Consider the following 14515-nt stretch of genomic DNA (forward strand, 5'->3'; position numbering starts at 1 on the left):
TAGTTTCCTTTCTAACATAGATCACTAGCTTTGAGACATGTGGACGCTACCAAGCCTGTGGACTTCAGGATTTATTCCCTTTCTTAAGCGAGTGTTTATGGTTGGGCTCTGAAGTGTTCCCAGGAGGTTCCTGTGTTAAAGCCGTGGTCTGCAGCTGATAGTGCTCATAAGAAGTGATTGAATCACAAGGGTAGTAAGTTTATCAGTGGGTTTACCAGTCACAGCTGAACTATCTATTAGGAAGTAGGGTTTGGTCTAAGGAATTCTAAGTTAGTTTATATTGCTCTCTCTCCTTCTGGACTAGCATGAGGTGAGGCGTTTATCTCCCCCCCCCCCCCCACACACCATAACGGTGCTTTACCACAGCTTGGAAGGGATGGAACCTTGCTATCAAGGACCGGGATCTCTCAAACCATGAGCCAAGATAAGCATTGCTCCTTTGAGTTGTTTTTCTTGGGTATTTGTCACAACATTGAAGAGTGGACCAATACAGCACACATCTTACAACCCCTGGGCTTTCGCATCTATGTAACTATCCTCCAAATATTGCCTACCTTTCAGAAGTCTGTGAAAGGTTGTATTAGACAATCATGCAAAGCCCTAGGCACACTGACCAGAGCATGATAAGCATAGGTCAGTGATACTTACAACAGTAATTACTAATCATTAGTGTTGTAAAAAATATTTAATCTCAGTCAGGGGCTTCTACTCCACCATTCAGTTCCCAGATAAAAGACACACAACCGTCATATTTATAATAAGCCTTAATCAGCACCAGAGCAGGGCAGATATCTGCCCTCTGTGCTTTTAGAATCCATTTCCCCACCAATAACCCCATTTTATAATTTCCCATGTTCCACCTGGGCAGCTCCTAACTCCAATTGGCCAGCCTCATGGCCATGTTGTTATGATTCACCTACCCCATGGCAGCTTCCTCCACTCTCCGCCTTCTTCCTTCCCTCCTTGAGGCTCTCCTTTGACCCCCAAGGCTGGGAACCCCAAGCCCCACCTATGTCTCTTCTGCCCAACTATTAACTGTCAGTATCTTTATTTAACCAATAGTTTTAAATTAAGGAGGAAGGTCACATTGTATGTGTGGATTCTCTCATCCCTTGGGGCAACTAGGCCTTGGGGGCCAGTATTTAGCATTATAATACATAGCAAAAGACCAAGCCTTAACACATTAATATTATTATGTATATAATTATATATTAAATATAATATTACATTTATATTATTATTATTATTATTATTATTATTATTATTATTATATTTAAAAATACAACTTAAGTTGGCACAGGTTTTTTAGTTGCTGGGATACTGTATGGCTTTTGTGTGAAGCTGTGTGGAAACAGTTTTCACTTCTTTTGCTTTGAAATTCTGTTTCGTTCCTTGTTCCCTCCTTTCCTCTGCCAAGTCCAGGTGTGTTGGTCCCAACAGACCTTACAATGTGCGTGAAAGGACTTGTGGATAAATCAAAAATTAATGAAAATGGGTTCGTGGATTTCAAAGACAGGGTATATGGGAGGGCTTAGGGGAGGTAAGTGGAGTGGGGTGATGTAATATAGAATAATCTCAAAAATAAAAGATACGTATTTTTGTAAGCGTGTTGACTTTGCTGAGTATTGGCTGTATACCAGGCAAGAGGCGACCTACCACAGAGTAGCAGATGCATGGATCCAAACCCATCAACTCTGAGATCAGTTTCGATACCCACCTACAGTGTCTACTTGTGACACTGCATCTTGGAGTGACTCTCCGGCTTCGAACAAGTATAGAACTTGTCCTTAGAGGGTGGGGCTGCATTCTTTCCAACCTTCCTTTCTGTTATCTCATTTCATTTTATTTTATCTCTGTCCATTTGGCTTTTTTTCTTCTACATGATTCTTCATATATATATATATGTGTGTGTGTGTGTGTGTGTGTGTGTGTGTGTGTGTGTAACATGTGCTTAACCTAGGAAATATAGAAAAACAAAGATGTGACGAAAGAACATGTTGTATTCAATCTTGGTGTTCCTCTTTCCAGAACATCCCTTCCTTTCTCCTTCCTTCTTTCCCTCTTTTTTTTTTTTTTTTATGGAAATAAAACTATATAAGCTAAAAGCAGTGGTTACCAGTCAGAGCAATTGTGCTTTCAGGAGGCCATTTAACAATGTTTATAAATATTGTGCCTTACCAAAGGTGGTAAGCATCCGGCAATGCACAGGATAGTCCCACCCCCATTACACAATCCCACCCCTCAACATCCTTTCTAGCACTAAATGCCAAAACAGCCAAGGCTAGGAGGTTCTGGATTAGACCAGGGCCCAGAGCATTATAGCCACTCCCCATCCTCTACCCATTCCCATTGATTGGCTTTATAAATAAAGTTTTATTGTAATGCAACAACATCTATTCGTTTACCCACAGCCTTTGGTTGTCTTTGCCCTACAAAGCAGTTGAGTAGTTGTCGAGACACTACGTTGCCACAATGCCAAAATAAACTTGAGCAGTAGATGAAATTTTAATTATTCAATTATCCACATTTAAAAAAATCGTAAAGAAACAGGAGACATTAATTTTAACAAGAGTAACATATAATTTCTACCTGGCAATCAATGAACATTATTAATGAGCTACTTCACTTCCTTTGTCTTCCTCTTGTTAGGCTGTCATTTTCAGCACATCTCAATTTGTCCTAACCACATGTGAAGCTCTCCTGTGATGAGCCGCTAAAGTATTGGACAGAAACACCGTAAGTGCTCTCTCTGTCTCTCGGTCTGTCTGTCTGTCTGTCTGCCTGCCTGTCTGTCTGTCTCTCTCTCTCTGTATTTTATCATTAGACAAATTTAAATTTAAATATATTTTTATCATATTCTTCCCTTCTCCAAGTCCTTCCAGATCCTTTCTCCCTTCTTACCCACCCAACTTTAAGTTTCAAAAAACAAAAGTGCAATTCAACAAAACCTTAGAAATCAAGGAAACAAAATAAAACAACACTCAAAAATAAAGAAAACAAACAAACAAACAAACAAACAAAAACAATAAAACTGTAACCAAATAAAAGTACAAAACCAAGTGGAGTCCATTATATGTTGGTCAACTCTTCCTGAACATAAGACCTGCCCTGGAGTGGCTGCTTCACTGGGAAAATCCGGTTTTCCCTCTCCCAGCAGGTATAAACAACAGTTACGTTGATAACATAAGCGGGTTTTCTCTTAGTGTGAATACATCTTCTCGTGCCCCCTGAATATTTGTATATTACTTTTATTTGTCTCTGTTTATTTAGAAGACCCCTACTTTCTGGACATTTATATTGCTTCTGCGTTCCATAATTATGGGTCATGCCGCATCCTTACGTAAAACCTCACACTTTATTGTTTGTGTTGCTGTTGTAAACAACCACGACCGAGAGCAGCTTGGGAAGGAAAGGGTTCATGCACCTTAGAGCTTGTAGGCCATCATCCAGGGACGTCTGGGCAGGAACTCCAGGCAGGAACCTAGAAGCAGGAGCTGATGCAGAGACCACGGATGAGTGCTGCTTACTGTTTTTCCCTCATGGTTTGCTCTTGTAGTTCCCAAGAGGTCCTCCCACATCAATCATCAATCAAGAAAACCCACCACAAGCTTTTCCGCAGGTCAATCAGATAGCAACATTTTCTCAATGGAAGTTTCCTCTCTCAAAATGACCCTAGTGTCAAGTTGACATAAAACAAGCCGAAACACTCATCTTTTATTTTTTTTCTTTAGGAGAGATTTCATGATATGGGTCAAAGAACACAGACACATTTTTTTTTTTATAAGCTTTGAAAATATATCATTCAGTATATTTTCCTTTCAAGATGGCTAGGGGCATTCAGTGAGTTAGAATACATGACTGGCCTAAGGAATACAAGAGAAGTTAACAAAGTTGGAACAGTGTCCCTGGCACACCAAGGTGCCTAGCAGGCCTCATGCTTTATCATCTTACTCTTCCATCTTAGTCCCCAGCAGCTCTTCCTACTGCAGACTGCTGTTAGCAATGTTCAAGAACGCCTATTTCATGTGCGTGTACCATGATGCTATGGTTCTCACAGCCCTTGCAAATTTCACATACTAAATAGGGTTTTTGTTACTGTTTGTTCAATCTGACCAAAGAACATAATTTCCTTATATTTAGGATTAATTTCTGTTTTAAATACTTTTTATTTTTGAAAATAAAATATAATTGCATCTTTTCTCCCTCTCTTTCCTCATTCCAACCCTCCCGACGTTACCCTACCCCCTCCCCTTTGCTAATTTTTTACCAGCTCAATCAATATCCACATGTACTGGAGTTGAGCCATTTTTCACTTGTTCATGACAATTAGCAACCATTTGTATCAGTCAACTGTAACAAATGAGCCTGACATCCCAGTGGCATACAAACCAGTATCTATGTCTCACTCATATGTGACACTCCAAGCTGAGTACCTGTGAGGACACGCTACTCCTCTGGGAGATAGAAAAGAACGAGCAAGAGAGAGGCTTTCTGTAGCCTCTCCTGCCTGTACAGTCTCTTTAGCTCACATCTCATTAACCAGGTTATGGTGCCAAATCCAGCCTCAGTGGGGCAGAGAAGAGACATGCCAAGTTACAAATCCTGCCTGGTGACAGACAGGAATTGAAGTATGAGACAAATGACTGGGTGTCATTTGTTCAAGCACAGCACCATCTTCTCCACCAGTTTAAGTCAACCCAGTTGAGAGAAAGAGGTTGTGCACATCCACCCACCTGAAGCCAGGATCCGCCCCCTGCATGGTTCCCCGTGGTTCTTAGAAGGATGTGATGTCTCCTGACTCCTAAGGGAACGGGTGACACAGGATGGGCTGAATGTCGTCCCATGTACTCTAAGAACAAATGAGGGCACACACACTCTACTTAGGACATATCACCCCAGTCAACATCAAGCAACACACACACACACACACACACACACACACACACACACACACACACAGGCTGAAGGGGAGGCCAGGGCCACATGCACAGTAGGCAAGGGCTCCATCACTGAATCACAGCCCGTAAGGCCATAATCTTAATTCTTTTGGTGACTGCTGTAATGGATCTCTTAGAACAAGGATGGGCTTTCTGTCTTAGCTGCACTGCCTGTGAGACCAGTAGATGCTAGTAGTCATCACCATCACCTTCATCATCACCAGCAGCAGCAGCAGCAGAAAGAGCATAGTTGCCACCTTTACCTCCCCTACTTTCAAAGGCTGAGACAACGATCATGCTCTTAGGCCCAGCCCATAGCTTCCTGATTGGCCAAAGGCACACCGTGCTACAGGTAGTCTCTGTCCTATATGTGAGCCTCAGGTTCTGGCTGCAAAATCATCAAACTGAATGCTCATAAAAAGGTAGTCCTAAAATCAGTCAATAGACAGTTTTAGAACTAATAGCAATGTAATAAAATGACAAGATAATTCTATCCCCAACCTGAAAGAAACAATTCCAGGAACATAAAAAGAAAAAGGAGTGACACATGCTACAACACGCACTTGCTACAACACACGCTTGCTACAATGCGCGGTAGCTAAGGTGTGTCACTTCCTATTTGAATCATTTCCTTATGTAATAAGCCTTTCTGGACTGATTAGAGAAACTGCCACTCACTCTCACCAGCCTTCCAGGTAGGGAAGAAGTGCCATGTGTCTTTCTTGCCCAGCTAGAGATTTTGGGCCTCTTCGTCTTCTCTCCCTGCTTCTGCCATCCTCTTGAAAGTCTCCCTACCCTGAGAAACACGTGTCATCCCGGAGCAACAGCACTGGGAAAGAAAAACAGCATGATCTTTACATCCACTGGCTGCCGAGCTCGCTGGAGCCTTCGAAATGGTCAAAACCGAAAGGAGAGGATTTTTCTTTTTTAGCTGCTCTTAAACTCTACTTCTTTCATTGCCTGAGCCCAAAACTACTTCTGTGTGGAATGTTTCCTCAGGTTTCCCAGTTGAGAGCAGTTTTCCATCCCCTGAGCCCTAATTAATTAATTAATTAATTAATTAATTGATGTTCCTGGCTTTACCGCCTTGTTGGATGTCCTTACTGTCTTGGAGCATTGGTTATCTTGCTAGATGGATCAGAATGGCCATTGATGCTCCAGGCACCTTCCCACCGACCTCCTTTCAGGGTTTACAGTGATTGGTCCTGGGCTGAGCCTGTGGCCCCAACAGAACCACAAGGAAACAGAAACTTTTGTCTGCTTGTGGGTCTTGATAGGGAACCATGATGACATATCCCCCAGTTTGGCTACACCCGTGATTCTGAAAAAGTGTAACATAAAAACAAAAAGACTAGGCCTTTAAGCCTAGGCTTGAGAATGTGACCTTTGTGACTCAATGCTCCAAGGCATGCTAATCATAAAACAGATAGCAACATTCCTCCACCCATCCTGGGTTCAGGGAGTTTTTGTTCAAAAAAAGGGTCACTGTGACTGTCCCTGGAACCTGCTATGCAAATGTTCTATTGTTAGAGGCTCATAAAAACTGTCTTGAGAAATAGCCACACAATTATCAGGTATTTTTCCTTGTGACTTTCCACTTCCTCGTGACTCTTAACTGGTATTTATTTCCCAATAATGTCCTCCCCACCCCCTTGAGTTGTGTTTTTTTCCTTTAAATACCCACTTCCCCAGCTATTCGGGGTCCACGGTCCTACGTGGTGTATGACTGTGGGCCCCAGAGTGCACCTGGAATAAAAAGTCTGCTTGCCGTTTGCATTAAGGCCATTTCTTGTGAGTGATTTGGGGTGTCGCCTATCCTGAGTCAGAACATGGGGGAGTCCTCACTTTGTGGGTCTTTCAATTCGTATCCTTATCTTCCCAATCACATTAGCCATTATGTGTTGAAGCGTGGCTGCCTCATGTTTGGGTTCCAACTGGTAGAAAGGTCCCCAAGGAGTAGGCACTGGGACAGAGGGAGCTGGTATATCTGCTTGTACTCCTGTGTGTGGGAGGCAGTCAATGTCACAGAATGCCTAATGCACAGACAGCCAGGACTGGATGTGGTCTGTCTGGGCATCTGTATGCCTTGGATGCACAACAGGCAGCCTGAGTCACACCAGGTGTTTGTGGCTTGAAATAGTAAAATATTGTGGTGGCTACTATTCCATCATCATGACAAACAGAACGCCCGGCCTAATCGAGTTGTAAAGAGGACAGGATTTTTTGGCTTATGATTTCAGAAGCCCAGTCTCTAGCCACTTGGCCTGTTGCCTTTGGATCTATGATGGGCTAGAACATCATGCTGGGAGCAAGAGGCTAAAGCTGCTTCCTCATGGCTGTCAGAAAGAAGAGAGATAGGGTCCAATATCTCCATAGACATGTCTCCAATGTCATAGTTTCTGGTAGGTGGCACCTACTAAAGGGTCCATGATCTCCTGAGAATAGTATAGGCTGGTGATATCTGGGCCTTTTGTGGGTCACTTATCCACACTAGCAAATACCAGATGGATTTGAAACACATGCAAGGTTGGGAGGGAGATGAAGAAAATCCTACTTCATGGGTAGAAATGCAATGGGGAAGCAGAGCTACATAGGGTCCAGCATGACAGCATCTTCCATGAGCCAAGATGGAATTATGATGGTTAGAATCCCTTTCTCTGTCAGGTTCCAAGAAAGGTTGATCATGAGTGAGGTTAGCTTGGGAGAGAAGAAAGAAAGTGGCAATCAGCTCAGCACAGGGTGTGAGGTACTACACTGTGCTGCTGCTCTTGAGCACTGACTGATCCACTGGCTCTCTTGCTTGTCTGAGTACCATCCAGGCTTACCACTCCTTGGCATCTGCCCAATATCCTATCTTCAGTGTCTCCAGATCTTCCCAGAAGCAGATGTAGGTCTGTAGTGTCTTAGTTAGGGTTTCTATTGCTGCGACAAAACACCATGACAGAAAAAGCAAGTTGGAGAAGAAAGGGTTTATTTAGCTTACACTTCCAGATCATAGTCTATCATTGGAGGAAGCCAGGACAGGAACTTAAACAAAGCTGGAACCTGGAGGCAGGAGCCGATGCAGAGGCCATGGAAGGCTGCCACTTACTGGCTTGCTCAGCCTGTTTTCTTATAGAATCCAGGAACACCAGCCCAGGGATTTCACCACCCACAGTGGGCTGGACCCTCCCATATTGATCACTAACTGAGAAAATGCCTTATAGCTGGATCTCATGGAGGCATTTTCTCAACTGAGGGTCCTTTCTCTCTGATGACTCTAATTTGTATTAAGTTGACACACAAATCCAGCCAGGACACATAGCAGAGTGCCAGTTCTTCTTTAGATCACCCCTATCCCAGATGATGGAGGTGCTGAGAAACAGATACGAGCTCCCAGCTGGCCTCGGTACTATTTTGGGCCAGATGAATTTTTTGGGGTGGTGCATTTTCCTGTGCGTGGCAGGATATTCAGCACCATCTGTATCATCAACCCGTGAGACACCAGCAGCAGCCTCACCCAAATCCAATCCAATATGGCGTCAGGTAGCCAAGACAGCTTTAAGAATCGACAGTCTTTAGAGGAACACAATTGCCTATAGATCAGAGCCAGTATATTTTTCTCTTCTCCCATACTGTCTGGCTTTCTGCATCTCCACACGGAGGGACGCAGTAGCCCCGGAAGCCTCTTCAGCTTCCAGAACCACAGAAGGCCCAATCGAGGCCCATTCTATGTGACTTACAGTGGAGCAGCTCAGAAGGAATTATGACTTCTGTGGGCCAAGACGTTTTACCTTCATGGAATTTTCTGACACTAAACATTTTATAATTGCAATTTATGGCTGAATAAATTGTATGTGTATAAAGAGAAATATTATTTAAGTTGGATTCATGTATCCATCACCAAACTTACTGAAGCCTTTTATAAGCTTGAACACCATGGACGTTGTGTGCCTCGTGAATGAATTGTCCTCAGGTGTCTTTCACTAAAACTACAAGTATTCATATCTTCTATGGTTGCTGATTTTGTTTTATCATGAGTGGACGCCCGACTTGCCAGCAAGGAAGACGCCACAACAGGATTCTTCTGCACACGTTTATTGAGAGAGCTTGATAGAGAAGGCAAAAGACCCCAAGCCCCAGAACTGGCGCTGCTTATATAGGCCTAGGAGTGGTGTGTCTATACCTGATTGGTTGTGCTTTCAGTACCTCATTTACATTCCCCGGGATGGGCTGTGATGTGGCGCGAAACCCTTATGCACATGCACACATTGGTTGTTTACCCGAACTTACGGGAGGTGGCCAGCAGTAGCCAGCGCCATCTTGTAATGGCGTATGTGGCTTCCCACAATCATGTTGTCCTGAGTTTTGTATTTTGTTTCTGGTTTGGGTATTTCCTGAAATAGGGAGGGTCTAGTATGTAGTCTTGGCTGGCCTGGAACTTACTGTGATATCCTCCTGCCTCTGGCTCCTGAAGTATGCACCACCATGCTGGATAATTATTTCTTTGTAATCAGAATAAAAACTTAATTAATCATTGTCAGCTTCTTTTAAGAGCATGTTTAAAGGAATCACTCCAAGCATTTGGTGTGACACACAGGCGCAGCAGAGGCAAACTGAGGGACTTGAGTTTGCTCTCAGCTACCAGCTGGGCCACTGGGAATGAAGGCTGCTGGTGCTATGGCCTGAATGTCCCCTCCAAACTCACACTGAACTTCAACTGTGTGACAGTAGAGAGTGCCTTTTAAAAGGTGGTCAGGTCATGAGGGCTCTGCCCTTGTTAATGAATTAATGCTGTTACCATGGTAGGTTATTTACCAGAGGAGTGGGCTCCTGATCAAAGGATATTTGTCCCCCACCCTCCCAACCATGCTATAATTCAGCAAGCAGGTCTACATCAGATGCAGCAGCTGCCCCCACCCCATCTCGTACTTTTCAGCCTCCAGCACAGAGAGTCAAATAAACTTCTATAGTTTATGACTCTCCCAGTCTGCGCTATTCTGTTACAGTGATAGAAAATGAACAAAGACAGTTACTCTATAGAGAATCCAGAGGAAAAGATGATTGTGGAATAAAAACCCCCTCTGAAAAACACATCAAAGAAAAAGAGTGTGTCTTGAAATGAAATGGGAGACATGTGGTTTCTATGTATTTTCCATTAGATTGCTAATACTGGGATGTAAATCCCCTGTGGAATCAGACATACCCAGCCCAGGCACCAATACCTATTGGCACCAGCTGCTTCCGATTAGCTTGGAGCCTGCTGTCCTGAAGAACAACCTGCGCTTCTTGGGGTTTGTGGGGGCGCAGGAAATTAGCCACTGGCCATCTTACCTTTATTCCCACACTTCTCTCAACCAACAGATATGAAAAGGGCAAATTGTGTAAATTGTGGGAAGTCAGATACAGGGAGCTCACTCCACATGCCCCCCAAAAGTTTGGCCGTGAATGGAGTATATTCTTTGCAGAAACACAACACCTGTTCTAGATGATACTTCTGACAGATAGGTATCATCACAGATGGTTGAAACTGTGTATCAAAGCAAACATTATTTCTGTAGCAAGGACTGCACTTTTTTTTTTTTAAACAAAGAAACATCAGGAAACCATTTTGTGGCTGAACCACACAACCAAAAAGCAGTGACGTTTAAGAAAATTGCATGAAACATCATATCAAAACCCCTGGCAATGTCAAAAAGCAAGATTCCTGAATCCAGTGTGTAGCCAAAGAAGAAAATTCAATTTCATTTTTTCACTTTGTCTGCCAATTTTTATAGCACTTCATTTAAAATGAAATCTCTGAAGAATCAATTCAAATTAGCTTTCCAGTTTTCCCCAAAGAATCCACTTTAAAATAAATTGAATCGGAGCATGTGACATAAGTGAGCATAAAATTCATGTTAACTAGTCCGAAGGAAAAACTTTTCATCATCAGGAAACACTCTCACGTGACCAAGCTAAAAATAGCCTTTAGCTCGTCAGTTTCAAAAAGTAATGAAAGTAGGAGGACTTGTTAGAACAATGATAAGGTGTGTTCCCTCTAAGGAAATGGCCTGGGATTCTGTAATAAATTATGAAAGAGGATCCTTTGGGCGAAATGGAAATGCTAGACCTGGGTTGTTTTCATATGCAGAGTGGCAGCCGTGGAAATACCGTTAGCTGGACCATCAACTTCAGCCAGCCATTGACAATGGGCAGTGCCCGGGCTGTCCTGGAGGTAGAGGCTGTGGTCTAGGCTCTGCCTGTTTTACTTTGATGAGGCAGACCCACCATAAGTGTTTCTCATACTTAGATTCTTAAGGTCCTTGATGTCACTGACAGCATCTTAGTTGACTTTGCAACCATCCAGTGTCTGTCCCTGACACACAACAGAAGTTCCATAAACGCTTGAGGGAGGGACAGAATGACTGAATGTGCTTATTGTTTAATTTGGATCAACCCTAATTTCCTTTTATTGCTTCTTTCTTCCCAGTTGCTAGGTTGGAGAGGGTCTTGTCCGTTGATCCAGGAGGGGATGGTGGGTGGCAATGAGTTTATATTTTTCTCTCCTGAAGTAGAGAAATAAGTAACTTGGTTAATCATGGAAGTCTTTCCAGATACTTGCAAATGCCCTGCTTGAAAGGAACCATACAGAAGTTTATTTTAAAAGGACTCATTGTCACGAACTACAGGATCCACACCTTTTTTCACAATACCCATTGGGGAGGGCTTTCTTTCCATTCCACTGTACTGATTCGGCTTAGCTTCCATAAAGATTCCACTTCATTTTCTGTTATGTTTCCTTCTGCTCCTGTTCTTCAACCCATCCATCCATGAATCCAAGCATCCAATCATTTTCCCCCAGGCAGTTGTCAGAGACATCGTGATGAACACAAGAAGTCGCTATTGGGATACTTTTAAAGTATACTATGCCTTACACTGTAATACATTATGCTAACTAATTAATATTCTCCAAAGTCCAGAACACTGTTATAATCCAAGCAACTGATACAATGATGTAACATGAGGCAACCGAGGAGCAGACAGACTAAATACCTGTCCAAAATGAGATCTCTATCAAGTTGAGGAATCAAGATTTGAATCCAGTAAGTCTGGCTACAGAGCCATGGGGTATACTGTACTACTAGCTGTGGTCTTGACCTATATCACTTTTATACGCTAGTGGAAGGAATGGAATGTAGACAATTATATCATAAATTATGTGTTTTATAATGATTCATTTTTATGTTATCTGTGTGCCATGCGTGTGCAGTGCCCTTGGGGGAAAGAAGAGGGCATGAAATCCGTCTTCTGGGAATCTGAGTTGGATGGTTGTGAGCCGTTATGTAGGTACTGGAATTGAACCAGTGGTCTTAATTGCTGAACCATCTCTCTAACACTCAAATCATGCCATTTTTAAGGTCACAAGGTAGCAACTTTAGTGTCTTCTGATGTCAATGGGACCAAATCTCAAATCACACATGAGACTATGCTGCCGTTTTGTCTCACGGACTAGAACTTAATTTGCTGAGTGATAGAAGTCAAAAATCCAAATAGCCTGTCATTTCTTTCCTCACCCAGTGCCCAACACACATTGAAAACTCCACTAGCCCTCATAAACAATACGGCACTCAGTTGCTGGCTCAGACCTTGCAAGCCTGCTCTATTTTCTCCCGCCCTAACTCCTGAACTCAGGCTGTCTACAGCGTCTGCTTCTGCACTGCCACACACGTCAGCAGATACCCACGTGCCTGCTGATACCTTAGGAAGACAGCCACCTGCGAGGCAACAGGAGAGCTCTGGAAGAAGAGAAGCCTGCTGACATTCTAATTTGGGTCTTCCAGTCTCCAGCACTGTAGGAGATCCATCTTGGCTCCTTGAGACAGTACCTGGCACTTGTGACAGCAGCCTGAGCTGATTCATACACTCTCCTCCACAGAGACCGGTCACTGTCACAATCTGCCTCAGTCTAGTGTCTAGATCCCTGATAAGAAGGTGAGGTCTGAGTGGGCAGCAGGCGTCGGGGGCTGGCTCCCAGCCAGCCAGGTGTCCCCAGAGTCTGGTGTGAGTGCCCGACACAAGGCTGATGATGCTCAGTCCATATTCCTTGAACGAGTGTGTAGACAGGCATTTGAGTGAACAGACGAGCGAGCAGCGGTTGTGAGTTTTCCCTCTGAGAAGAAGACTGGTGGTAGACATGGGTTGTATCCAGAAGCAAGGCCCTCTGTGTCGGCTGGTGTAGGAATTAGTGGGAATTTATGTCATTTCACTAAATACAGCAAATTCCTAGAAGTCCAAGATTTTAGCTCCTCGATGAATTCAATAGAATTTAATATCGGAGATTTTATTTTTAGAGAGGCAAGCATGTATCTCTAGGGTTAAGAGAAGATCATCCTTGGAGCTATAAATCCAACCCTGTTACAGTCGGAAGAGAATCCACAAGCATGAGAAATGTCCTCATTGAAGTAATAGCGTGCTTCATTTCAGGTTGGAAAACGTCCTTGCTGGTTTCTGTGGGCTCAATGACATAGTGTGAGGCCCCGCAGACTTGCCACCCAGAGAGGCCGGAAGACATGGGAGGCTTTCTGTTGAAGCCTTCTGAGGACTCCTATTTCTGAGGAACTCATTATTCATTTAATTATTCATTCTGCTTATTTACTGTATAGTTATTACACATAAATATGGTGTAACTCCCCAGAATCCTCAAACACCAGATGCCAGCTTCCCTCTGCATTCCCCAAAGACAGAGCAGAGCCATCGCAGGGAGAATTCAAACAGCTAAAACCCAATTAAAGCTGCGGCAGCATGTTCATTTCCAAAAGAAAAGCCCTGAAACCAATCAGCTTGTAGTCACCCTCCTGACTGCTTCTGCACAGACAAACAAACAAACAAAATTCCTGAAAACTAAAGCTGGAACTAGTATTGGCATTTGAATCGTGGCTCTGGTGAACTCTGGCCTTAGGTCAGGTAGACTTTGTATCATTGCTGGCTAATTTAATTTGCTATCATTTCTTCCATCTGACGAATCAAGAGAGAGGAAATGGTGTTGTGCTTTGCAAGTTTCCCACGTGTCTGGCCCTTAGAGCCCTGAGGTGACATGTCCTTGTTGGAGCTTGGCACCCCTAGGCTACAGGACTCTTCTCCTGTGGCTCTTGTCTACCTACAGGTTGGATTGGCATCCTAAGGAGGCAAACATGCCACCCAAGGTCCTTGAAAGGGGGATGGCTGAGGACGAGGACAGAGAAAGCCAGCTTCCTCTGATGGTTCAGAGAGAAACTTTCTCATGAGGGTAGTACAAGGCTGGCCACTAGGACGAGGGATCACATGTTGGAGGGTGGTTAGGGAACGGGGTGTGTTCACATGGCTCATTTCCTCGTGGCACTCACCTTATGAAGAACAAAGGGACTTTTTAGACCAGTGTCTTAGTCAGGGCTTTACTGCTGTGAACAGACACCATGACCAAGGCAACTCTTATAAGGACAACATTTAATTGGGGCTGGATTACAGGCTCAGAGGTTCAGTCCATTATCATCAAGGTGGGAGCATGGCAGCATCCAGGCAAGAATGGTGCAGGAGGACCTGAGAGTTCTACATCTTCAACTGAAGGCTGCTAACAGAAT

The 14515-nt window shown here is 43.7% G+C and overlaps 1 protein-coding gene across 1 annotated transcript in view; it reads right to left on the reverse strand.

Annotated features, from left to right (window-relative positions):
* Window positions 1-2486: 2486 nt before the first annotated feature.
* The window catches only part of Efcab11 (EF-hand calcium binding domain 11), a 192248-nt gene continuing 180219 nt past the window's right edge, over window positions 2487-14515 (reverse strand). Inside the window, exon 7 of the mRNA XM_011244216.3 lies at window positions 2487-3494. Within this exon, the coding sequence (XP_011242518.1) occupies window positions 3482-3494 (13 nt within the window). The 3' untranslated portion in view covers window positions 2487-3481. The remainder of the gene's footprint in view (window positions 3495-14515) is intronic.

The sequence above is a fragment of the Mus musculus genome, chromosome 12 (assembly GCF_000001635.26).
Source record: "Mus musculus strain C57BL/6J chromosome 12, GRCm38.p6 C57BL/6J".
NCBI lineage: Eukaryota > Metazoa > Chordata > Mammalia > Rodentia > Muridae > Mus > Mus musculus.